Genomic DNA, 27,460 nt, shown 5'->3' on the forward strand with positions numbered 1-27,460 from the left:
AATGTCCAATCTGTATGGTAGAGTATGTTCATACAATATAATTTATACTATATATATAATTGGGGTGGTTGCATTTAGTCTCCCTGCTCTTCTATTGAGACATTTCGATTGTGTCAGAGGTCATGTCTCACCTAGACACAGGATCTGACACAAATTCTGACCTGATGGTCAAGATTGAAATCATCCCCTGAGCAGACAGGCTCTATCTATGGAGGTCCCTTGCATCAAATGTGTTCAATATGGGGTCCCTGACATCAAATGTGTTCAATATGGGGGTCCCTGACATCAAATCTGTTCAATATTGGGTCCCTGACATCAAATCTGTTCAATATGGGGTCCCAGGCTGGCATGACATTGTTTGAGAAACGCTTGATGTAACAGGCTGCACTCTGCACTGTGATGCTGTTACAATCCACTAGATGGCGCAGATGCAACGCCATGAACCCGCGGTAAAAAAAACAAAAAACAAAAGAACAAAAGGAGGAGGAGAGAACAGATGATGACAGCTTCCTGCTTCCTGCGTCCAGCGCGCGATATTTACATCACATCCTGCCGGGTGTGTAACTTCACTTCACAACAACTTACAAGCTGCTGCAGCATGGAGACACATACACAACTACACACTGTGACCATGGACAGGTAACGTCATGTTTATGTCATTCACTCAGTGTGAAATGTTGTAGCCTTAGATATAGACTGTCGTAGATGTATTTGATCGAGTCTGTCTGATTTTTACTACCAGAGTCTTAGCGACCACCCATTCCAGTTTGCCCTGAAATGTCACCAGTAAAAGCCCGTATTTCTCCGAACATGTACACATACAAAATGTAAAGGTGCTTACCCGCCTGCCCCAAATGTTAACTTGGTGTCCGGCGTGTTTGTGCAATGTATTAGTCGATATTTTTTAAATAAATAAGTGTTTTAATCCCGTCTGTGGCCGAACGCCATTTCCCCCACTCTTTTACTTCCTGTTTACATTGAGTGTAATTCTAGCTTTCACCTGATGCGCCCCGTCACTACCGCCCATTGAGAACTTCCGACAGAATCGGCCACAGACGGGATTAAAACACTTCTTTATTGTGAAATATGGACTTAATACATTACACAAACACGCCGGACACCTAGTTAACATTTGGGGCACACGGGTAAGCAGACTCTCGTAGATATAAACACGTAAAAATCGATAAAGTACATCTACGATAGTCTTGATCTAAGGCTAGTGTTTTTGCAGCGTTTATGTGCGTTGTGTGTTTGCGTGCGTCTGTTAACGTTGCCTGTCTGTACAGACGGCGTGTTGACGTTGTCTCATGTGTGTGTGCGCACACACACACACACACACACACACACACACACACACACACACACACACACACACACACACACACACACACACAGTTTGCACAAGCAGTGATGTAAAGTAACTAAGAACATTTCCAAGTACTGTACTTCAGCACAAATCTGAGGTATTTTTGGGCGGTGAAACGAAACCGCCCTAGAAGTGAGGTTTGGATATTTGTACAACAAATCCTGCGCTGTGAAATGTACAAAAAAAGTACAAAACTGTACCCCGCCTAACCCTGCACCGTGATTGGCCAATCACAGTCTATTCAGGACTGTGATTGGCCAGTGTCACATGACACATGTGCATAGCCTATATAAGAAACCATAACTTAATTTGTTTTTTTTAAGTTATGGTACTTTTACTCCACTACAATTATTTGAAAACTTTAGTTACTTTGCAGTTATAATTGATTACATTTACCACTTTAGCCCTGTTGTATACCTATAGGCTATTTGAAAATAGCAGATCTACAAGCTCACAACGCATCGCGAAGCATTGTAAGCTTGTACATCTGCTATTTTCAAACATTTTAGTACTTTTACTCTTGGTACTTTTAAGTATATTTTGATGCCAATGCTTTTGTACTTGTACTCGAGTAACATTGTGAACACAGGCCTTTTACTTGTAACAGGGTATCCTTTATATTGTGGTATTGCTACTTTTACTTAAGTAAAATATCTGACTACTTCTTCCACGTGTGTGTGTGTGTGTGTGTGTTTGTGTGTGTGGCTGTCTCTGAATTTAATTGTGTGTTTGGCCATTGAACATAACAATACAAAAAAGCCTTTTTAGGCTTCCTAATAAAAAGTTGCACAGGGCAGATATGACAAATAACTTAGATATACAGAGAAATTATTGACATATTTATATACTTTATGTCAAAATAAATAGCTGATCTACAAGTTTAAAGACCTGAGGCCAATTCTAGAAATGTCTTCTAAATCAGTATAAAACAGTATTCTGAAAAACGTATGTTTCTATATCAGTGGTTCTCAAACTTTTTCATGTCAAGGACCCCCAAAACGATAGGAATTTGGCCGTGGACCCCCATCTCAAAATATTTTGTTCCAGGGACCCCCAGAAGCAAAGATTTGAGTTAAAAATGTTCGCTTTAAAACAATATATATTCAAAGATTTGCACACATTTTCAAGATTTTTCAAAAATAGCAGATCTACAAGCTCATAGCGCGGCACTCGGTGCCGCGCTATTGTCACAATGTTTGCCTCTTTCTTATATTATTTGACAATTTGGCCAATGTTGACCAGTATTTATAGTGTAGTTTGTTGATTACTTTTTACGCAGTAATGTTTTTTTTTATCATCTGGAAACCAACCAACCCCCCAAAATCATGCGTGGATCCCCCTGGAGGTCCCGTCCCACAGGTTGAGAACCACTAGGCTATAAGGGCATGCAGATATAAGGGTGGGCATGCAGATATAAGGGTGTGTGTGTGTGTGTGTGTGTGTGTGTTCTGAGTTGAGACTGGAGAGCACTTGATGCAAACACCTCCATAACACCTGACCTCCAGGCCCTCTCATCTTCTCCTCATCCCCACCAGCAGAGTGCTGCTCAGGGATGGCCTTTGGCAATGTCCTGCCCCTCTCCTCTCCTCTCCTGCACCACCTCTGCCATCCTTTATTATGAGAGTTAACCCATTCAATCCGGAAACGCATACTGTGTTGTTTTAGATTTATTTTAGCTATAACCATTATTTTATAATTTGGCTATTCAAAAATAGCAGATCTACAAGCTCGTAGTGTAGCGCTTGTAGAGCTTGAAGATTTGTAGAGCTTGAAGATTTAAAAACAAATTGCAGATCTACAAGCTCATTGCACGGCACTCTGTGCCGCGCTATGAGCTTGTAGATCTGCTATTTCCCGGTCCTTTCCCGGCCAAAATGGATTAATGCACACATATATATCAGAGGTCGGTAGAGTAGCCAAAAACTACTCAAGTACAAATATTGTTACTTTAACCCATTAAGACCTGAGGCCAATTCTACAAATGCCTTTTACATCATTAATTAACTTTTTTTCTTTTCATAGTTTAAAATTATCCAACATTTTTCAATCACTTTTCGAGATTTTTCAAAAATGTTCAAAAATAGCCAACGCTAAAGTCTAAAATGACACAGATGCTTCCCCGGTTTTAATGGGTTAAAATAATGAATTAAGTAAAAGTAGTCATCCAAATAAAGGAATAAATGATAAAATCTTACATAAGAAAGTATTTAGTGAAAAGATGATTCTTCAAGTACTGAGTTACAGTACCTCATACCATCTGTTTTATTGTTTAATTCATCAGAATGTAATTAAAATGTGTGACACACACTGATTGAGTGCTTGTCCAATAGAGAGAAACACAATTAAACAAACAGTTTCTCGGAGAGAATGAAACGCATAGACTGCATTCACTACACTTTTCTTTTTGCCAAATCATTTGAAAATAAAAATGTTTTACTCCTTTACATTTGGTCCAAATGCATTAGTTTTTTTCATATACAGTACTGTACTTGAGTTAAAGTGAAAGTATGTTGCATACAAGTACAATGTATTAAAAAAAAAGTAACTTGTTTGGGTAACTATAAACCAGTGGTGTAAAGTAACTAAGTACTAAGTACTGTCTATACTTTTACTTCTACTCCACTACATCTCAGAGGCAAATATTGTACTTTTACTCCACTACAATTATTTGAAAACTTTAGTTACTAGTTACTTTGCAGATATAAATTATTACATTATAAAACATTCATTAACCACTTCAGCCCTATTTTATACCTATTTGAAAATAGCAGATCTAAAAGCTCACAACGCGTCGCGTGCTTGTAGATCTGCTATTTTCAAACATAATACTTTTACTTTTGGTACTTTAAGTATATTTTCATACCAATACATTTATACTTTTACTCAAGTAAATTTAGAACTCCAGACTTGTATGTGTAACAGATTACTTCTACATTGCAGTATTGATACTTTTACTTAAGTAAAACATTTGAGTACTTTTTCCACCACTGACTAACTACCCACCTCTGCACATAGTCCACGGCGCGCCCACACACATGCACTCATATGTCATGTTAAGTGCACCTCCTTCCTCTCTGTCTCACACACTGTCAGAGGTCAAGTGGGGGGGGGGGGTGTAAAGTGTAGAACAAGGGTCGTTGTTCAGGCCAAGGACCCCTTAGCTGAGAGAGGGATGAAGCAGGGACCCCTCCCCCCGCTGCATGTTGTATACAATTATATTTCAGATTAAACATGTTCATATATTTCATAGATGGCTTCATACAGACTTGTTTGACAGCACTATGATCACAGTTGTGTAAATTCATGCTTTGTTTGTTGTCTCCGCCAGGCCGAAAGGCATGGCGAGAGAGTATGTTTTACCCCCTGTCCGTCCGTCCGTGTGTCATTCTGTCTGTGAACAGCTAATCTCTGGCACCGTTGGCCCGGTCGTTGCGAAACTGTGCACATACTCTCCCTGGATGCCAAATCAGAACCTCTGCCCAAATTTTTTTCACATGGGCCTGTTATAGCGCCACCAGGAGGCCGATTTGTGCAAAACACATTTTTGGATATTACTCATACAGATTTTATCCAAACATAACGCAAATCGGTACACAGTATCTCTATAGTCATGTGATCAAGACAGATCTGTCCGATATTTCATATTCCATCCTGATTGGCTAAGGTTGGCTTCCAAAGTTTGCAGGATAGGTCCGTTTTAAACAAAATGTCTGAAATCATGAACGTAGCTTGCGATTTCCGTGAAAATTTGCACTCACATTCCCACTAGGCCGAGGAAGAAATGCCCCCCTTTTCACATTGGCCTGTTATTGCGCCACCATGAGGCCACAATAACCTACGTTACCTGGCGGAGACCTGTGCTCCGAGGAGCACTTTTTCTAGTTTACACATTATTTTTATTTATGATTTCTTCTTATTTTCTATTAATATGTTGGATTCATGTTAATCTGTATTTTCAGTCATTCAACCACTTAAACCATGAGCTCTGTACTAGTTGTGCTTTTTTTCCCCTTTCTTCTTCCTACACCAAATCTCTGCTGCAAATAGCCGATCTACAAGCTCACTACGCGGCGCGTTGCGAGCTTGTAGATAGGCTACTTTCAGCGAATGTTTCCCCCAGAATATGGATGCTATCCACAAGTTTCCTAGGGCGTTGTGGCCATCCACTTCCTGTCGATTTTGATATTGGAATCAGGGATCAAGTCTGCAGGAAGTGATGCCCACAACAACGCCCTAGGAAACGTGTGGATAGTGTTATAATAATTAGCACACAAAGATGTGGTGGCCCCCCTTGTAGTAACTCTGAGGACCCCCTGGTCTACAGGGTGGGACTTCCCGTTGTACGTGTGTTTTTCGTCCGATCATATGGCATCGGTTTGCCTCTTCAAGCCGTTGGAAATGTATTCTGGAAATGGGTCTGTTGCTGCTAGTGTGAACCCAGCATAAAATGGAACATCTACAGCAGAGACATTTCATGTTTCCCCGTGGACCCAGACTAGTTATATTGCCGATCTACAAGCTCACAACACGTGTTGTGATCTTGTAGATCGTCTATTTTTTCCCGTCTAATTAATGGATTATTTTTTTTGTGTTTTATTCATGGAATTCTTTGGAAAAAACGTTTGAATTCGTTTTTTAACTTGTGAAAAATGTTGACGTTTTGGGGATTTTTTTTTTGCATGAACCATAACAATTGGTCCGTTACTCACCTGTTTGGGAAACGGTGATCTACAGTATCTCTTATGTCCTCATTGATTCCGTCTCTAACCAGTGTCACCAGGAAGAGGGACGACTACCTAGAATGGCCCGAGTATTTCATGGCCGTGGCCTTCCTGTCCGCCCAGAGAAGCAAGGACCCAAGCTCCCAGGTACACACACACACACACACACACACACACACACACACACACACACACACTTGCATTGTAATCTGCCCTCCCGTTTTGTGTAAAGAATGTAGCGCACAGAATGACACACCGAGTGCCACACTACAAGCTTGTAGATCTGCTGTTTTTGAAAAATCATGAGAACTTCTTTGAATATATATTTTTTAAAGGGAGCATTTGTAGATTATTTTGTTCCAGAGACACCCCCCCCCCCCCAGAAGCAAAGATTTGAGTAACAAATGTTCGCTTTAAAAATATATATTCAAAGTTTTTCACGATTTTTCAAAAATAGCAGATCTACAAGCTCATGATCAGATCAGATTTTTTTAATAGCCAAAGACATCTAAAATGACAGTGATGTGTTCCCGGATTGAATGGGTTAACTCATTTCCCACCATGGACGCATAAATAGCGCACTTGCCCGCCAAGACGCATAAAGTCGTTCTATTAAAATAATTAGGCACGCTGTTTTAGGCACCGTAACACAGCTCTGGGATGAGCCATCGTCACTCAGAGAAGAAGTATGTGGATGTGACATCATTCCAAAAAACGTCACTTCCACCCTGGCGATGGGATTTTCAGAAAAACACTCATTTGCTGTTTTTTGCATTGAACACCACCGTTTTCAGTGGACCACAGCCCCAAAATGGCGGAACGCGGTTGGAATGTTGTCGTTGGATATACAGATCCCTCCGCCTACCCATAGGGACTATTTTTTTTTGTTTTTTGGTACACAATGTCGCTTGCACGGCGTTTCAAAGATCATCGGATGAAGGTAGTTGGTTGAGATGGTTGAGGAGTAAAGGGTTACCACCGTGCCTCGGCCAAATCGAGGCGGGTACGGTGCGTCGCAGGAGCGGTACACACAAGCAGGGAAGATGAAGACACTGCTCCAGTGTCCGTCTTCTCTGCCATAATGTTAATCAGGTTATTATATAGCTTATTACTAATGCCATACATTAGTAAAAACACAAACATGTAGATTAGGGAGATGCAAGGTTTGTGCCCGACATGTTTCAAGACCAGGGTTTCTCAAAACTCCAGCCCGGCCCTAGCCCTGGCCCGTGGTGGTGTTCAGGGCTCTACAGCCTAGGGCAGTGGTTCTCAAACTTTTGTGTCAAGGACCCCCAAAATTATATGTATTTGGCCGCAGACCCCCATCTCAAATATTTAGTTCCAGGGACCCCCAGAAGCAAAGATTTGAGCAACAAATGTTCGCTTAAAAATATACACATTCAAAGGTTTGCACAAATGTTCAAGATTTTTCAAAAATAGCAGATCTACAAGCTCATAGCGCGGCACTCGGTACCGCGCTATGAGCTTGTAGATCTGCTATTTTTGAATAGCCCAAAGTATAAAAGGTTAAAATTATGGTGACGCTATATTACCACATTTTGCTGGGGACCCCTGGGGGTCCCGGGACCCCACTTTGAGGACCAATGGCCTAGGGTGCCATGACGCCAGTCCTGGGTTGCCGTGGCATATTTGATAATATTTGGAATTTACCAATATCAATAGTGGATAGTTATTATAAAGTGCTATCAAATATTGCAAGCGAAAGTATGCTTTAAACTTGATGCATTCATTTGAATGTAGTAGTCACCATATTTTATTTAATAATAATACAAATAAGAAAATAATAATAAATAATTATAATAATAAATAAGAAAATAACAGAAGGAAGAAAAATTATCATTATAATGAGACAAATAATTAGCATGGGCTATCATTATACTGTTATTATGTAAAATGTCAAAGTAGAAATCATATGCCATGAATATAATGTGCTAGAGTTGCAAGCAAAAATGTAAATTAGGGCTGAAAAAAATCTGTACCGAGCCTAAAAAGTTTGAGAACCACTGGGTTAAACCTGTCCTATAGGAAGCGCCTTTAGATAAACAGTTTGGAAAATAAAATCGACTTGACTTTCACGGTAGGAGAAACACTGCCTCTGGTCCGTCTATGGTGGTAGAACTGCGATTCCCGGAATTCAGTTTGAAACAAAACTACAAAAGTGCCCTCTCAAAAAAAGAGTGCTGCAGGATCCTAGCGCCCAAAGGACATTTTGGAAAGCAACAACAGCGTCACATTTCCGGCACATTTTCCTTGCCTGTGTCATTTTGGTGTGAGTGTCAGGACACTCGAAACTAAAGATTGTGCTTTAGAGAAGTTAAGAAGTTGAATCTGTAGAAGACTGATTAAAGTCTTCAAACCCTCATCAGCAGAACAAAAACCGAACTGCTCAATATACAGACTTAGTAAACAAATAACAATAGCAACACATGTGACATATCTTAATAAATCTAAATATAAAACTAATTATATAAGATAACCCACGTGCAGCACCTGCTGGAAACAAGCATAACACTATAGAAAAGCCACCAGCCAGAACATTCAATGAAAATTAATAACACGTTTGCTATGTACATAAAACATACCTGTAGAAGACGAATAGTACACAATTAGTCTTTGAATTGCCACTGCATATCTCAAACTCTGTGCAAAATTAAAAAGTACATACTTTCATTTCTAGAAAAATATGTTTTCTGAGTCTCATTCCAAAGAAAAGCAATTTATGATTCAATCCTCACTATAGTTCCAATGTGGTCAAACAAAACATGTACAAAATTATTATTTGCAATCAAATTGACACCAACATCATGAACCAACGTAATGAAATCATTCTGCATTGTGTTTCACGTTACTACTGAAATGAGCTATTCTTAATAGGGAAAACATAAAATAAAAGCGTAAAAGTGTTTTCAGAGCGCAACTTACACTCAGAAGAACAAAAACAGAACTGCTGAGGCAGCTACGGCAACACAACTAGGACATACATTGTGGTATGCAGTGGACCAACATTATACAGACTAGTGTTAAAACACTGGCACTGCTCAATACAGGAACAATTAAATCAAATTAAACTAAATACTTAAAATTCTGAATTTTCATTTCTTTTTCTTTTCTTCACCTGACATTCATTTAGCTTTCTTGTCCTTTTTCTCGAAGCGGTTAGTCCTTTGCTCAGGAGGAACGCTTCCTGATTGGGCTCACGACCCAAGAAGTTCTTCAGCATCTCTATGGCATCCTTGGAACCACCAGGCTTCAGGATGCAGTTTCTGTAGTCCAAACCCACCTTTGGGTTCATGATTCCTTCCTCTTTGAAACGGCTGTAGAACATGTCCATGGCCAACACCTCGCTCCACAGGTAGCGATAGTGCTTGGCTTGGTTGCCATCTGCCGGGTCGCCAAAGGTAGCTGATATGTTGTTCTCTTGAGAAGCAGGGACTCCAAGAACCTCCTTTCTGAGCCTGGCGTATTCCTTACCCGGGTCCAGTCCCTTCTGGGTGTGAAGAGCCTGGTCCAATTTGGCCTGGACTATCTCCTTCAGGTAGTCCATGCCGATGTTGGCGAGGCGCGACTTGATGAGTTTGTCCAACAGGTCGTCAGGAATCGGAGCTCCCGTCTTGTAGTGTTTAGACATTCTCTGTAGTGGTTCCTTCTCCCAAACCCAGTTCTCCAACATCTGGGACGGAGCCTCCATAAAGTCCCTCTCCACCTGGGATGAGCTGAACACAGCGTAGTCGACCTGAGCACAGAGGTAGTGCATGACGTGACCAAACTCATGGAAGTACGTCTCCACCTCGTCGTGATGCAGGAGGGAGGGGGTTATCTTGGGTTTGCTGAAGTTGGTCACTATGGCAGCGACGGACATCTGTCGGCTCCCATCAGACAGCAGACAGCTGGGCTGCAGGGGGAAGCAAGCTGCTTCTCTGTACTTTCCCTTTCTGGTGAACAGGTCGAGGTAGAACTGTCCGACCGTCTGTCGAGAGGAGTGGTCGGTGACACAGTACAGGGTGACGTCGGGATGCCACACGGGGGCACCGTGCACCAGGCTGAACGACAGACCCAGCAGGTCCTGGTAGATGCCCAGCAGACCCTGGGTCACGACCTCCAAGGGAAAATACTCCTTCAACTGGTCGTGATCCACTCCATACTGGTTCTTCATCACCTGGGCCATGTAGTATGGCAGGTCCCATTCGTACAGCTTTCCGTTAAACGGCAGACCTCTCTTCTGACACCTCTCCTTCTTCAGTTTGAGGAGGACCGCTCTCTCCTCGTCTCCCAGCGGCTTCAGCTTATGGGCCAGCTCCTCCAGAAAGATGGAGACCGTCTCTGCGGACTTTGCCATGTTCATCCCCAGGACAAAGTCGGCGTAGGTTTTGAAACCCAGCAAAGCGCTCCTCCGAGCATGTAGCTTCACCAGCTTCTTCAAGGTGGCCGAGTTCTGCTTCTTACAGCCGATGCATAGATTTATTAACTGTTTGTTAATGTCCTTTATTTCGTCTTGTTTGTTCTCGGGGAGATGCAGTCCGTTGCTTCTGCCCAGTTTAACCTGTCTCTCCATGTATCTCATATCCTCCGTCGTAAGACTGTCTTTATCCACCTTCGTGCTCAGAGCTTCAACCCTCTGGTAGACATCTTTTCTCATGCTCATGTCCACGTTGAACTCGGACAGCTTCTTATATGCGTGTGTGCTGGCCGTCTTCACCTTCTTATTGGGAGACACGTGTGGGATGAAGTACAACATGTTCCACAGGACGGTGTACTCTACCTCCGCGTCGGCCAGGGCCTTCAGGGTGTTGCCGAAGGTGACGCTGTCCAGGTCCAAGGAGCCCACGGCGTCGTATACCTCCTTTGTCTTGGCGATGAGCTCGTCGGAAACCTGCCGGATCTGCTTAGGGCTCAGATCCCAGCGCAGGCGGGTCTCCGTGCACACCCTGTGAGTAGGACTGCTGGTGAAAACCGCCTCTCCAGTAGCTCCCATCTGAAAAAGTGAAAATCAATCACAGCGTTGTTTTGGGCTCCATGAAAAACTGTTTTCTCAGGTGGGTTTGTTTGTGAAGCAGAGGGACCGCAGGTACATGTATTCAGCCTAAAAACTGGTGCTATGCATGTGATGTCAGGGACATGATCTTGACGGTCATGTTAGGGTTCAAGTGAGAGCCCTAACCTGAGGTTTTCCTGTTCCTTTTATATGATGTTGCTGTTGTAATCTTGTCATGACGTAGACGTCTATATAAGGTGCTGCAGATGGTAACCGGAACGCTCGCCCCAAAACACTCGCCCCAAATGTTTTTCCGTGGACCGCTCGACCCAACGGTCCTTGTATTCGTTTTACTGAGGTTAAGGTTAGGAATAAGTGTTTATGGTTATGCATAATTGTTAAGTTTAGGAATAAGGTTAGGTTCAGGCATAGTTTTACTGAGGTGACGTTTAGGAATAAGGTTAGGTTTAGGCATAGTTTTACTGAGGTTACGTTTAGGAATAAGGTTAGGTTCAGTCATAGTTTAACTGAGGTTACGTTTAGGAATACCTGGTGGCGACCGTTCCGAGGTCGCCGGATTTGACCTGAGGCGAGCATGTTTTGGGGCGAGTGTTCTTGTGTTCCTGCAGATGTGTAGCAACGCATGGCTAATGTTAACAGTGTTACTGTTTTAATCCTTAGACCACAAACTGCTCATTGGCACCCTTTTTAGTTTTCGCTTTGGTCAGTTTTCCTGATCTCAGAGACCACAACACATCAAACTGTACAGTGTTCCAGATCGACACCATGTTCACCCATTATTCTGACCATCATCCATGGTGTTGAAAGGTGCAGCGTCACTACTAAACGCTAAAATAATTGTCCCCCATGCTGATGAAATGTATATCTGTATTCGTGCACATACATGAGCTTGTGCATGAATGTGCATTTCATATAAGGGCCCAGTAACGTACGACAAGCATCTAAAAATGTTTCAAACCTGCGTTTTCATGTATGCTCTGATTTTGTGTCGTATTAAATACTGTTTACTTAATGTTAATGCTTAACCCTTTAAAACCGGGAAAGCATCTGTGTCATTTTAGCTATATTGCAACATACGTTTTTCAGAGAACTCTTATGGTTTAGAACACTGTAGTAGTGGTTCTCGGTAAGCCTGTACATCTGCTATTTTTGAAAATTGTTTTAAAACATTTTGAATAATTTTGATTAAGTCTTCTCTTCTGGGGGTCCCTGGCACAACACTTTTTCAGATGGGGAGGATGGGGGGGTCTGCGGCGTGCCAAGGGCCCAATTTGGGGGGCTTTGGCACAGAAAGGTTTTAGAAGTACTAATTTAGAAGGCATTTGTAGACTCGGCCTCATGTCTTAATGGGTAAAAAGAATGAAGATAGTTATCTAAACATTTTTTTTGTACATAAACAGGGAATCTTTAAGAACCGGAGAATTGATAAAATCCTAACGGTATGGTACCCATTCCTCGTTACTGTAGGCTGATGTAGGCGATGCACAACGCGTTGCGATGCATTGTGAGCTTGTAGATCGACTATTTTCAATACTTGTGCATCGTGAGATGCAAGTACAAAATGGGGCTTAAGTGGCTAATCGGTTTGTTGATCGACAGAATGATCGCTAAGAAAATATTCAATGGTTACAGACATAACGTGTACTATTGATATGGTCATGTCGGCTATTTTCAATGACAAATCATTGATACATGGCTTAAAGCTCTCAGTCGCCCGACTGATTTCAGTCATTTGCATTCCATAAAGGCCAGCATGTCTTTGTCTTGGCTAAACTCTTGGCTTTCTCTAAAGGATGATTTATGCTTGTGAGCTTGTAGATCTTTGATGCATGGCACAGCGCACAACCAACTACTGTATAAATCGGGAATAATTGATTGGATTTGTTAACCGTGCAGGTAGTACAGTCAAACGTTATGTTAAAAGGATAAAACAAAAAGGTCTCCTTTTGTAAGACAATTCAATGTAAGACAATACTCAGTAAGTAGCAAAAGGTATATATTTACAGAAAAAGGAGAGGCAGGAGAAAGAGAACGCTAGCCTACTACCAAGGTGTTCCAAGGTGCTATTTCACAAATCACACAACTTTTCAGTCATGAGATTTTCTATTTTTTGTTTCTTTAATCCCTGTAACCTTTGACCCCATCACCCCATCACTCGCTCTCTCTCTCCCTGACCATGCACACACACGCACACAGAGATGTGGAGAGAGAGTAACCCTTCACATATCTCTGTGTGAGATGTCAGTCCCAGTGCCTGTTGGTTGGTAAACGCCTGAATTATTAAGCACCCTGTCAAGGACCCCTGCCTTTTTTCCAGCCAGGCATCTGCACGGACACCTCAGTAGGTCGTGGCAGTTCTTTTGAGGTTTTTTGAGCTGATGCCATGTGTACGCAAACACTTTCTACCAGGTGGCGTCTTGATAGAGTACAGTTCACCTGCACAGATGCACAGTAACTAACTCTGAAATCTGTACTGTGCTGTTGACATTGACTGACACAAGACAGACACACACACAGTAGTTAAGAATTTGATGCAAGAGGTCCACTGGCCTAGCGGTCCAGGCGCATACCACTATATGCTGGTAATCCAGCTTGACAGCGTGTCGCGGGTTCGACTCCCGATCCTGACAACCTTTGCTGTGTGTCACCCCCAATCTCTCTCCCCATTTCCTGTCAGCCTACTGACCTATCAATAAAGGCAGAAAAAGCCCATAAAAATAAGAATTTAATGCAAGTTAATCTCTTCTGTTAACTCATTCACTGCCAGAGAGTCTGCAGCCTGCAGCCAGTGCCAGTGTTTTTGAGCATTTTTACTAACCTTTCTAGAGCCACAGAATATGTCCGCTCCCGGATGATCGACACTGAGTGTCGCGAAAGACAGAGGAGTGTCTCTGCTTCCATTGGGGGAAAGAAGCGTGTCACCGCGACCCTCCGTTCTTTAGTTATTGGCTGTTGAATACAGCTTGTTCTCGCCAAAAACACTGAAAAAAAACTAAGCAGAGACAAATATATTTTTCTAAATTCGTTAAAATTAGATCGGACGGGGCTGGATTGGTTGTGATCACATTATTTCCAGGGGAATACTCTTCTCCAGAAGTCATAGGATCACTCATAGGTTGGCGAAAAGTGCCATCTAGCGGTAAGACTGAAAACACTGTTTTGACGTGTTACACGTCATTGGCACTCTGGGCTGTGGAAAAAATGTACGTGTTACACGTCATTGGCAATAATATGTAACCTTTGTTTGCATAAAAAAAAATCTATATCTCAAGACGGATTCTTCTAACAGTAGAATCTGTCAAAAACAAATACAAAGAGGGCAGTGGTAAATGCCACCACACAGTGGCTGATGACTGCAGGTATAGAGGGAAATGATGGGTAAAAATAAATATTTGTTTTGTTATGTAAACACAGGGCAAAATTACATACTACACCTTTTAAGTTGATTCTCAATTAATGGTCAAAATTCTGCCTCAAACTTGCCCTGTCTGGACCATGACATACTATATTATTGAGAGCACATAAGTGGAGGATCTTTTTTAATTTCCCACAATTCTGTGTTTTCAAATCTCAAGTCATTGATTTATAATGATTGATTAATTTATATTTCAATTAGAGCCCGACCAATACTGGATTTTGGAGTAAATAAATTCTGACATCACAAGTACCTTCATTTAAAGGTAAAATGTTTAGATAACAAAGATACATTTGTTTTCTAAGCCTTAACTGAAGTAGGCTTACACCCCTGCCCGACCACTTCGGTCTGCCGCCTCGGAGCGACAGGTTTCCCCGTCACTCAGTGGTCCTTCTGGCCAATCTACGCGGTCACAGCTTTTCTCTGTTCTGGCCCCACAGTGGTGGAATGAACTCCCCACTGATGCCATGACAGCAGAGTCACTGCCCATCTTTCGCCGCAGGCTGAAAACCCACCTCTTCAGGAAACACTACCCTGACCCTTCCTCTTAAGGCCTTTGCAGACAGGGTGGGATTTTTCGCACGGAAAAAAACTGACAAAATATTTTTTAAAAGAACACATGGTTCTCTATGACCTCATGCACACCAGCTCTGAATTTGCCGTGTGGCAAGTGGCTGCGGCGCTGCGTTATTTTTTCAATCAAACCCAGTTCGACCAATCGCACCCTGTCTGCAAAGGCCTTTAGTCTTGCCTACTTGTCAATTAGTTGTACGAGCTCTTGTTTTATTGGATCTTGTTTATTTTGATGCACTTATTGGTTTTAGCTCTTGCTCAGAGAGAGAGAGAGAGAGAGAGAGAGAGAGAGAGAGAGAGAGAGAGAGAGAGAGAGAGAGAGAGAGAGAGAGAGAGAGAGAGAGAGAGAGAGAGAGAGAGAGAGAGAGAGAGAGAGAGAGAGAGAGAGAGAGAGAGAGAGAGAGATGAGAGAAGAGAGAGAGAGAGAGAGAGAGAGAGAGAGAGAGAGAGAGAGAGAGAGAGAGAGAGAGAGAAGAGAGAGAGAGAGAGAGAGAGAGAGAGAGAGACGAGAGAGAGAGAGAGAGAGAGAGAGATGAGAGAGAGAGAGAGAGAGAGAGAGTGAGTCACCTCTCATTGCCGTATCTATCTATTATACCTGCATCTATCTATTATACCTGCAGTATTCTCTAATCTCGCTTGCTTTGCTGTATCTTCCACTCTCACAGTATTCCCATCTCTGTGCTACGGCCGTCTCTATCGATAGATGGTAGGAGGGCGTCAGAACGGATGAGGTGAAAGGAAGGGTTCGGTAGGTTGATGGATGGACAGAACGGACAGATGAGGGGGGGTGAGAGGAGAGTGAGAGCGAGGGAGAGAGCCGGAGAGGAGGTGGAGGGGAGAGCCTGGCGGGGAGTCGAGGGTGTTTGAAGCGCTGAAAGCTTTCCTAGCACTCCTCTACCACTTGATCAAAGAGTGCTAGCCTGGGGAAACGTGGCGGGGGGTACGGGGAGAGTGTTATGTGTGAGAGATGGTGAAGGGCACAAAGGAAGGTGAATGTTCAGATCTTAGTTTGTAAGCAGAGTTTTGAGCACAGTCGGCCAGAGGCCACAGGTAGTTACTTGACTTCTGAGAGCGAGACAATGGAACGCACTACACTCACACACACACCACACTCACACTCACACACACACTTTCATTTCTAATATTTTGTTTGTGTGTGGGCCAGGGCAAAGAAAAGCTTGTTGATAAAAAAAAAGCAATCTTTTCACGTGGGTAGTGGAGGGTACTATAGGCTAAACAAAATCTACAATAGTGCAGTATATAGCAACTACTTTCATCAGCAGCCATTGGGACAGAAATTAGCAAGAGAACATAACGTGTAACACAAGTTAACACTCAAAATAATTCGACTAACGTAGCAAGACAACAATGACAAGAAAATATATATAACCCCTATATACTGCATTGACCTGGGGTCCCCCAGGGGTCTGTACTTGGCCCCATCCCTGTTTCCCCCTACACCAAAAAGAAAGTGGTTACATTTTACAAAACAAGACGAAACTCAACAAACATATATGCTGACTACCAGCAGTAATTGTGATTGATTGATTGAATACTTAATTAACGGTTTGCAAAAAAGTACAGAGGTACAGTTATACACTAAAACAGTGTTTAACATCTGCATTACTTAATTTGCAAGAAATCTACACTATTAGAGTATGTAGAAGGATTGTTATTTTGATCAACGTTTGCCTGTTATCTCTCCTATTGGTACCAACATCAATACAGCATGGAATTGTGATAAAATATTCTTGGGTCTTGAGAGGCTAAATCCCATCAAATGGTGGTTCCGTGGCTCAAATGCCATATAAATAATGGACCTTGATATGAAAAGGGTTGAAAAAACACTGCACTAAAAGGATAACATTAAAAAGCATGAGGGCTTGTTTCCATCGTGGTCCTTATCAATCTGTTGTGACTGTGTGTTTTTCCAGGTGGGGGCGTGCATCGTGAACCTGGAGAATAAGATCGTAGGCATCGGCTACAACGGCATGCCCAACGGCTGTGATGACGACCTCATGCCCTGGTCCCGCTCTGCTGACAACCGCCTGGACACCAAGTACCCTTATGGTGAGAACGAACACACACACACACACACACACACACACACACACACACACACACACACACACACACACACACACACACACACACACACACACACACACACACACACACACACACACCCCAGTGTTGATTTTGACAGAAGTCTTTGTCTTTGTCTTTGTCTTCGTCATAGTCTTTTGAATAAAATTCCATATAGTTTTAGTCATCATATTTTAGTCATTTGAAATGTTTTAGTTTTTGTCTAGTTTTAGTCGACTAAATATCATAAGATTATAGTCGACTAAATCTACAGCTGATTTAGTCGACTAAAATGTATTTTGGCGGTGCCTTGATGGCATCGTAATGGCTGATTTTACACAGATTTTACGCATGCTGAAAATAGCCGATCTACAAGCTCAAACCTCGTAGATCTGCTATTTTCAGAGCGCAACACCTGAGCGCAACCAAACATAAAATGACTTGTCTTTTAGTTCTACTGGATCTCTTATCCACTAGTCCCTCACTATACATTTTAGTCTACTTTTTATTTGTTGACGAAATTGTCAATATATTTAGTCTTAGTTTTAGTCTGCATAGCCTAGTTTTTATTTAGTTTTCATCAGTGAAAAAAGTTAGTCGAAGGACATTTTTCGTCATAGTTTTAGTCCATGAAATAAACACTGAGAGGACGCACACACACATACACACACAACCTAGACAATTTGCATCTCACAAGATCTTGTAGATATGCTGTTTTTGTCGACTGTTTGTCCCCAGAATAGGAACGCTAGGGTTTGTGTGGTTAAAGGTAAGGTAAGTGATCTTTTTGGTTAAAACAAAAACATTTTTTGTTAAAGCTCTATGTTTTGATAGTGACCTGAAAATGCATTGGAGGTGGCAAGACATGGAGCCTCCTGTTACTAAACAAACACTATATAGCAATGCGTAACTATCACAATATAGAGCTATTTAACACTTATTTTAACCAAAGAAAGTCACTTACCCTACCTTTTTATAATGATTAGCTGCAGCTGACACTACGGTCAGCCTTATGCAGCCTGGCATGTTTTTACGCTGCTGTAGTTTTAACCTGAATTGGAAAACAAATAGCTAAATCAGCCTATAGGGTGTTATCCCCCTTAAAGGAGTAGTTCACCAAAAAAATGTTTTTCCATCGATAACTCACCCCATGGAGCAGGGGTGTGCAAGATTTATTTCCAGGGGGCCATACTGACGTTGACAAAGTGAGTGAAGGGCCACACATTGTACAATTGAAACACATAGTGCTGAATTATGTTAAAACTGCATGAATTTGGTAGACATGCCAGACGTTACAATAAGGTACCTGCTTTCACAACAAGAATTTTCAGTTACAAAATGTTGTTTTTTACTGCTGTACTGTACTGTATCACTCCGATGTACTCTGGCCTTACAATAAAAAGAAAACTTGTCCGTATCAACTTGCTTAAAACAATCCACGTCAATGCCGTATCAACTTTTAAATTAGCCTATAAATGTATACAGTTTCTTATCTTATATGCACCACTCCATAGGTCACTGATCAAACACATTGCATTATGTTGTAAATATGGACTCAAGGTTGACTGTTTCATTGTTACATTATAAACATAAAACATTTTGTACATACGGATGGAGGAATGCAGGTATAGTACTCAAATGTTAAATATTAATTACTATTAATTGGAGTCGCGTTAACCTTTTTTTTCTCAAAACCATTAACATACGGCAGCCTTTTAGAATGTACATTATTTGGGGGGATCATTTTGTTGTTCTTTGAGGACTTGGCGGGCCGGATTAAAATGGCCAAAGGCCGGGTCCGGCCCCCGGGCCGTATGTTGCCCATGTGTGCCATGGAGCCTTGAATTCATGGAGATATTATTATATATTTTTTTGCATTCCTAAGCCAATAATTTGATGACCGGCGGAGTCTCCAGTAGGAGTCTTGGAGACTTATTTAATAACGTTGTACTTTCAAAAAAATATATAGTGGACATAGCCGATGTACAAGCTCAAAATGCTTCAAGCTCAAAAGCTTGAGCTTGTAGATTGTCGATTGTCTATTTCCTTTTTTTTTTTAAATATATGAAACATTTTCAACAATAATTGTGTAATAACTGTGACCGGCCTATTCATATGTTGAGCACTGTTTTATGTTTCTCTCCAAAGCCCCAAACGTGAGACAGTTCATTCTGGCCTGTAGGGGGAGATATTGGCTAAATAATGGCCATTATAATAAGACCACAAGTCTTATTTGTAGCTCTCTCTCTCTCTCTCTCTCTCCCTCCCTCTCTCACTTTCATATTAATGGCTTAATTAGGATGGGCTGCCATCACCATATGGTATTATTTACCAGAGCAGTAACTGCACTCGAACATTATCATTTATAAAATTGTATTCAATTCCTAAAATGGCATTTATAAAATCCCAGTATTGATATCCTCACAGGTGTGTGTGTGTGTGTGTGTGTGTGTGTGGTTGTGTCATTAATTTAAACGATCATTGGGCATAACGTGAAGCAGCTGGGGAGCAGCTGTTTGCTGGCTGTGTGTGTTATTGATCACAATGTCTCACCCCATTTTTTTTTATATAGAAATGGACTGGTCACAATACACACGCATGGGGCTCAATTGGGGCCGTGTGTGCGTATTATTGTGTGTGTGTGTGTGTGTGTGTGTGTGTGTGTGTGTATTAGGGGTGCAACAGATCGCAAAACAAGCTGTGTGTTTTGTATTACTATACTGAGGACCAAATGTCCCCACAAGTATAGTAGAATATGAGACATACATGTTGTGTTGTGCGCTCGGGTGGTGCAATGGTAAAGTCCCTGCCCACCACCACAGAGGTTGTGGGTTCGAATCCACCGTGGTGCATTGTCGGGCATCTTTGCGAACACAATTGACCCGTGTTCGGGGGAGGGAAGCCGGGCGGGGAGGAGGGTGATATTGGACATACTCCTAACGGGGGTAGGAGTATATCCAATAGGGACAGGGAGTGTTGGGAGGGAGGAGTAGGACGAAGGCTCTACGTCCTCCTGGTGGGTGCTCCTCACTGGTAGGTGAGTCAGTAGGATACAACAGCAGGGACAACACAGAAATGTGTGTGTGGAGGAATTAATTGGCATGACGACTAAATTGGGGAGAAAAAGGGGGTAAAAAACAATTGGCTACTCTAAATTCTTTAAATAAATAAATGTTATGAGGACCGTTTTCTTGGTCCTCACAATAAATGGTTATTTTATGGTTGAAAAAATATTTTTAGAGATGGGTTAGGATTAGACATTAAAAGGTTAGGTTTTGTTGGTTGCAATTAGAGTAAAACATGATTTATACATGCCATTGTCATGCACCAAAAATAGACTACTTGCAACGTGTTTTGAGCTTATAGATCTGCTATTTTTTGGCTCTAGGGTTACGGTTAAAACATTGTAATTTTGTTTGTATTGGAATGGGGGCGTGTCTGATAAAATGAATATCAAATATCTAAATTCTCAATCAAGCTACTTAAAAACTGTCTGGGGTGCTTAAAATGACCCCAAACATGCTTGAAAGTTAAATATCCCTTTAATCGGCCCAGACTCCAGACTCTTTTAATTACGCTTCTCGATTTATTCTGTTAATTGTAAAATGTGATCGATAGAATAATCAACTACGAAAATAAATAATCACTTGTTGCAGCCGTAAAAAACACATATTATTCCTTGTTTAATTTATATCATCGCTATCACTCATTATTATGATTGTCACCAACCTTCCCAGGGTGGTGGCATTTAGTGTAGCTTTTCTAATCGTCCGCCAGACGCCAGACTTCTTTTTATTGTGACATTCTCAGATGAGAGATGAAACGGCGCAGAGTTCAAGCCTATAATCTTTATTTCTTTATTTTTTTCCCCAGTCCCATGCAGAGGGGCTTTGTGGTGACATTTAACTGTCAGAACAACCTCTTAATCCATTATGACCGGGAACGCATCTGTCATTTTAAGATTTTTTTTTTTTGGCTATTAAAAAAATGGCAAATATACAAGCTCATTGCGCGGCACCGAGTGCCGCGCTATGAGCTTGTAGATCTGCTATTTTTTTTTTATTGTGAAAATGTGTGCAAATCTTTGAATATATATTTTTTTCATTTGTAACTGTCAAATGTCTCAATAAATGTCACAATTTTTCAGGGAAAAAAAAAGGTTTCTATACCAGAGGCGCTCAAACTTTTTCATGTCAAGATTATGTTTTTGGCCGCCGATCCCCATCAAAATATGTTGTTCCAGGGACCCCCCAGAAGCAAAGATTTGAGTTAAAAATGTTGTTTAAAAAAATCAAAGATTCAAAGATTTTCACAAATGTTCAAGATTGTTTTTAAAATAGCAGATCTACAAGCTCGTAGCGCGGCACTCAGTGCCGCGCTACAAGCTTGTAGATCTGCTATTTTTGAATAGTCGAAGTATAACATAATGGTTAAAAAATGACACACAGATGCGTTCCCGGCCTTAATGGGTTAAAACACTCAGTGATTATTCACTGCATGTGCCCAGGCAACAAAGATAGCGTCGTCGACAGGTGGAAACCTTGTATGTCCAATTATTGTCATTATTATTAAATGTATATATAAAAAAAAAAATAGCCCCTCACAACGCGTCGTGTGAGCTTGTAGATCTGCCTTTTTCATTTCTATTGTGTGACACTCTTATATGATGACAATAGGCCATTCATTTATGAAAAAAATATAAAAAGTTGAGATACATGGTTTCTGCCCGGCAACAAAGGCTGGCTGCTGTTGGAATTGTCACTTGTGACACACACAGCTGGAGTTCCATCTGTCTTATCTTGTTGTGTCAACAATGACACGCAACACGTCATTGTTAAGATAACATAGACGTTTATTTATCCCTCAGGGGAAATCTGATAATATATTTAATTCAACCACAGTAGTAAGTGGTATACTGTATGTACCAGTAGTTAGGAAAATGGACAACACAGAAAGACCAAATTATCGATTAACTCATTGAGTGCCAGAATTAATTAATTAAGTCAACCAGTGCCAGCGTTTTTGAGCATGTTTAATAATCTTTCAAGAGCCACAGAATATTTCGTTCCAGGACGATTGACACACAGTGTCGCAAAGAACGGAGGAGAGTCTCTGCTTCCATCAGGGGAAAAAAGCGTGTCACCGTGACCCTCCGTGCTTTAGTTATTGGCTGTTGAATATAGCTTGTTCTTGCCAAAAACGCAGAAAAAAACAAGAAAGCAGAGGAAAATGTATTTTTCTAAATCCTTTAACATTAGATCGGACAGGGCTGGGTTTGTTGTGATCACATTATGTCTCACTCATAGGTTGGCCAAGAGCACCATCTAACGTAAACACTGAAAACACAGTTTTGACGTGAACGTGTGAGCTCACTATTGATTATTTTCTTAGTGATTATTCTATAGATTCCGACTAAACAAAATAGCGAGGATATTTTTAAATACTGTATATGTTTAGTCATAGCCTAAAGACATCGAGGTGCCAATGTTGTGTTATAGTCAAAGGGCCACCTATCGCTGCCTTGAAGTTATTGTCCCTAAACTACTTACAAACTACTCCTACTGTACATTTGGAATCATGTTGCTTTGGTGGCCAGTGGCTACCGCACGTCCCGACATGGAAGTGTGAAGGCCTGGTCCTCACTGCTTGCTGCTATAACAATGTATTTATATATTTTTTTAAGAGAATATCACAAATCTTGATGACAGATCTACAACTCAACGCAGCACGATGCGTAGTCAGCTTTGTGTATTTCTGCCATGAATACAGGTGCGTGTGCCTTGAGATTCTGACTTGCCCATTGGTGTGCTTTGGGCACAAAAGTGTGTGTGTGTGGTATTGCGTGTGTGGTATCCATGCAGCTGTATATGCCTCTCCTGGCCTGCAGGGATATGCTAATCTACTGCTGACAGGGACTATTCATAACCTCATAATTAGTGCTGCAAAGAACCCCCCCCCCCCCCACACACACACACACACACACACACACACACACACACACACACACACACACACACACACAGACACACCTTAGGGATGCACGGTTTAGACATTTTGGCCCTTATCTGATAATAACCCATTAATTGCCTGGTCTAATGACTCAATCAATAACCATACCAACAAGTTTCCAGGAGGGGTTTATCTTACACTTGTGTGTGTGTGTGTGTGTGTGTGTGTGGTACAGTGACTGTGATTCTAGGTACAGATGCAGACTTCTCAAGAACAGTGCATTCTTATTTCCTGGTTTGTTTGGCCTCCGCTGAACACTGTTTAAAAGCGTATATCGTCACTATCGGGCAAAAACCTCTTATCTCTATTTTCTAACTTTTTGTGTTTTGTGTTTTATTTTTTCGTAAATGAATGCCCTACTTCAGTGGTTCTCAAAGTGGGGTCCGGGGACCCCCAGGGGTCCTTGAGGGGGTTCCAGGGGTCCCCAGCCAAGTTAATAATTATTAACCAAATTGACCCTTATGTGTCTGTAACTCTGAGTGTACAAAATGGAACCAAATGGACCCGTTAGGGTTCCATTTCAGAGTTAAATTAAATTAACATTTCAGAGTTAAATTAACACAATTAACACAATTAACACTCGGAGTTAAATGAACACTGATGATGATGATACTACAGTGTAGATTGGGACCCCCAATTAAAATGAATCCCTGGCATATCTTTTCAAATGGGGGTCTGTGTGTGCTAATATGTGTCAATTTAGGGGTCCTCAACGCGAAAAAAAAGTTTGAGAACCACTGGCGTACTTGATCATACTACAGCATCACACGAAAGCATCAAAAGTAGTAGATCTACAAGCTCGAAATGCGGCGCGAATGCGTCACTTCGCGCCGCGTTTCGAGCTTGTAGATCTACTATTTTTGATGCTTTTGAAATTGAATCCTGAAAAGTAACGGTTTTGGACATATGAGGTTTACACCCGACAGAGACAATATGCCTTCACTACTGAAGGAGATGAGCGCATACTAGCTCAAACGACAGATCTGTAAAGATGAAAATATTTTCCAACTTGTTGCTTTTATTTTTTTTCTACAAGTAGACTCTTTTGAAAGCTTCCCCAGAAAACACTGATTGATTCCTCAGCCTTCAATCATCACAAAAGGCTTTTTTTCAGCTTCACAGTCAACATTATAAAACACAATTTTTAAAGGGTAGGGTAAGTGATTTTCCTTTATTAAAATGAGTGGTAAATAGCTCTATTGTCTGATAGTAATCATTGCTATAGAGTGTTTGCTCCGTAACAGGGGGTCTCTCCAGCTCTTCAGTAAACAGAAAATAAAAATGCATTGTCAGACAGGGATACCAAATGATGACACAAAGAAATGAGCAGACAAAATTGGAACTGGAACACTATAAAAATGAACCTGATAAATGGGTACTCTCTCCTGGGGATGGGACGATAATCATTATCGTTTATCGTGATAAAAAACACAATAATCGAATTGCAGAGATTATCGTGAAATTGTCTCCATCATACAGGATGAATTAGCCTTTACAAGTTCCAAAAATAGCCGATCTACAAGCTCACAACACATTGTGAGCATGTAGATCGGCTATTTTTGGCAAACGTTCCCCCCATACTAGTGATGATGGGGTTTCAAGTGGTTAACAAAAGTGGCATTTTAAGTTTTAAGCATATTTTGATTATCACGATAATATTTTTAATCGCAATTGTTTTTGCCACAATAAAGGTGACATGTTATTTTCATATCGTCCCATCCCTACTCTACTCTCTTGGCTCAAATTTGGCCACCCACCTAAAAAATGTATTTTTCTGTTTGTTAACCCATTAACTGCCAGAGGTATTTTCATATTTTTTTAGCCAGTGCCAGACATTTTTCATTGGAAAAAAAAAAGTACTCTGGAGCCGAGATACAGAATTTTAAAGTTTTAAGTTAACAAGGAAGTGGATAGGAGTCTAGATCTTCAAAAAATCATATCTCCTTGGTCCTTGGGTCAAATTGGAAAAAAAAAAGATATAAAAAAAAAATTGATCTACACGATTGGCACGTGGCGGCTTTAAATAGGTTCGCGTAGATCTACGTGATTGGCAGTGAATCAGTTAAAGAGCTGGAGAGATAGGGAGACTCCTGTTACTGAACAAACACTCTATAACAATGATTGCTATCACAATATAGTGCTTTAACCTTTTAACAATTTTTCTTTTTTAGTTTTACAAAATATTACTTACCCTACCCTTAAGTAAATATCGGTCAATATTGATATGATATATTGTGCATTCATGATACACCTATTGAGCATTGAACATAATTGGAGACATCTTAATATTGGGTTGCACATCGGCCTGCGTTTAATTTGTTTTGGCCTCTTAAAAAGAAGAAATCTAAAGAAAAAGACGTAAGACGTGAAAACAATTTAATTAAGTGAAATGCAAATGAAACGAAAATAAAAAAAAGTTACTGAAATAGCATATTGTGTTTGCAAAACTAACTAAAATATTAAAGAAAATGCATTTTGTTTCAGCTTTGTCAATGTATATCGTACATACAGTACGGAGGGTCATAAACAAAGTTTGCGCATATAACAGTTTTTTTCAGAAAACGTTTTTCAGGTGGATATGAACATAAACATGTTTTAGCTGTGCTTTTTAAAGGTGTGTATTTTTGTTGGTGTTTCTTTTTTATTACACAGTATTTTTTCTGACCTTTTTTTAAACCTCACCACTGACAAATACCACATAATATAAAAATAAATAAATAAAACTAACACTAAAACCTTTTTTTTTTTAAATGCCAGGATGAAAGTGGTCGAGGGCTCAAATTAAACCAGTGATCACAGCATGTTTGGCTAAAAGCTGTGAAAGTAATGTTTTTGTGGAGGCGTTGCATTGACTGCTCTCTCTCTCTCTCTGTCTGTTTCTCTCTTTCTCTTTGTGTATTTCTCTGTGTGTGTGTGTGTCTCTCTCTCTGTGTATCTCTTTCACCAGTGTGTCACGCTGAGCTGAATGCCATCATGAATAAGAACAGTGCTGATGTGAAGGGTTGTTCCATGTACGTGGCCCTGTTCCCCTGCAACGAGTGTGCCAAGCTGGTCATTCAGGCTGGTAAGTGGCAACGCATGTGGCACGCACATTTTGTATTACTATACTTGTGCGAGGACATCCATAATTTTTTTTAACCCTAAAACCTGAGTTATCCTTAGTTGCACTTCGTTGTCACGCACTGAAAATAGCTGATCTACAAACTCACACTGCGTCTTGATACGCTGCGTCGAGAATTATCATCACACTTGGATATTATCGTCACAATATTGATATCTAGGTATTTGGCCATACTTGAATAACTGAAATTATTATAATATCTGTGAACGTACATTGTTTGTGTTTCATTTATTATTCTTGTTATTATATAGATGATTCTGTTGATGGCATTGCAGTCAAGAGTAAGACTATTGTTGGTTTTGAAAGTGTTTTTTCACCTAGTTTAAAATTTTCTTCAAAATAGTCGCTTAAGTAGTGCTAATTAAATTCATTGTTTTTATTGCGAATTACACTGAAGGACTTTGGCTCAATTGCCTCCTCTATTTAGTTCTTCACATCGGTGGTGTTATTTTCTTTTTATTACAATTTAGGCATTTAGCGGACGCTCTTATCCAGAGCGACTTAAAGTAAGGAAGGTAATCCAAGAACGAAGCATCAGTCTAAACTTACTATCAAAATAATAATCTTTACATTTGAAACTAATAGGATACCAGGTAAACTGTTCAAGAAAAACAAGCCTAAGTAATAAGAGACACGAGAGAAATTGACCACGGTATGTCTACATGATCGTCAAATATATTCGTTTTTGTTGTTAAACTATATTATTTTAGGGCTTGGTGGTATTGGACATGGATTTAATTGCTGTGGCTGTTCTGGTTTGACAATAATTGGGGTTGAGCAAAATGTTGTGTTTCATGCCTTTATAGCGAGCAAGCAACATAATTGTGTTTTTCACCATTTGCTCGAGATCAGTGGTTCCTAAACCTTTTAATAATATTAATATTAAAAAAAAATTATAGCGCTAAGTACCAAAGATGCTTTACATGGGGTGGGGTGGGGGGGAGGAGAAGAAAACAACAAAAGAACAACTTTACTAGGAAAAAAACACAGAGAAAAGGTTAAGACTAAGGAATAAAACTGTGGAATGATTTTAATTTCAAGAACCCCCATAACTCTAAGAGGGTTCAATTCGGTTCAATTTGTACTCAATTCTAACGATCATGCAAAAATAATTATGATAAGGTTAAACTTATTATGGAATAATTCTGACAGGACT

At 40.7% G+C, this 27,460-nt stretch overlaps 2 protein-coding genes across 3 annotated transcripts in view; one reads left to right on the forward strand and one right to left on the reverse strand.

The window, feature by feature from the left end:
* The first annotated feature begins 532 nt into the window (after positions 1-532).
* Positions 533-27,460, forward strand: part of dctd (dCMP deaminase) — a 35,805-nt gene continuing 8,877 nt past the window's right edge. For both annotated transcript variants that reach the window (XM_080455226.1, XM_080455225.1), the window contains exons 1-4: positions 533-639; positions 6,138-6,234; positions 17,024-17,159; positions 26,131-26,247. In XM_080455226.1, coding sequence (XP_080311352.1) covers positions 599-639; positions 6,138-6,234; positions 17,024-17,159; positions 26,131-26,247 — 391 coding nt within the window. In that variant the 5' untranslated portion in view covers positions 533-598. The remainder of the gene's footprint in view (positions 640-6,137; positions 6,235-17,023; positions 17,160-26,130; positions 26,248-27,460) is intronic.
* Positions 9,185-11,080, reverse strand: LOC308073346 (thimet oligopeptidase-like; the record flags this gene model as incomplete). The annotated part of the gene is made up of 1 exon (XM_080412218.1): positions 9,185-11,080. One exon carries the CDS (start codon positions 11,078-11,080, stop codon positions 9,185-9,187), a length of 1,896 nt encoding a protein of 631 aa, XP_080268344.1.

The sequence above is a fragment of the Gymnoscopelus braueri genome (assembly GCF_963280865.1).
Source record: "Gymnoscopelus braueri genome assembly, chromosome: 2".
NCBI lineage: Eukaryota > Metazoa > Chordata > Actinopteri > Myctophiformes > Myctophidae > Gymnoscopelus > Gymnoscopelus braueri.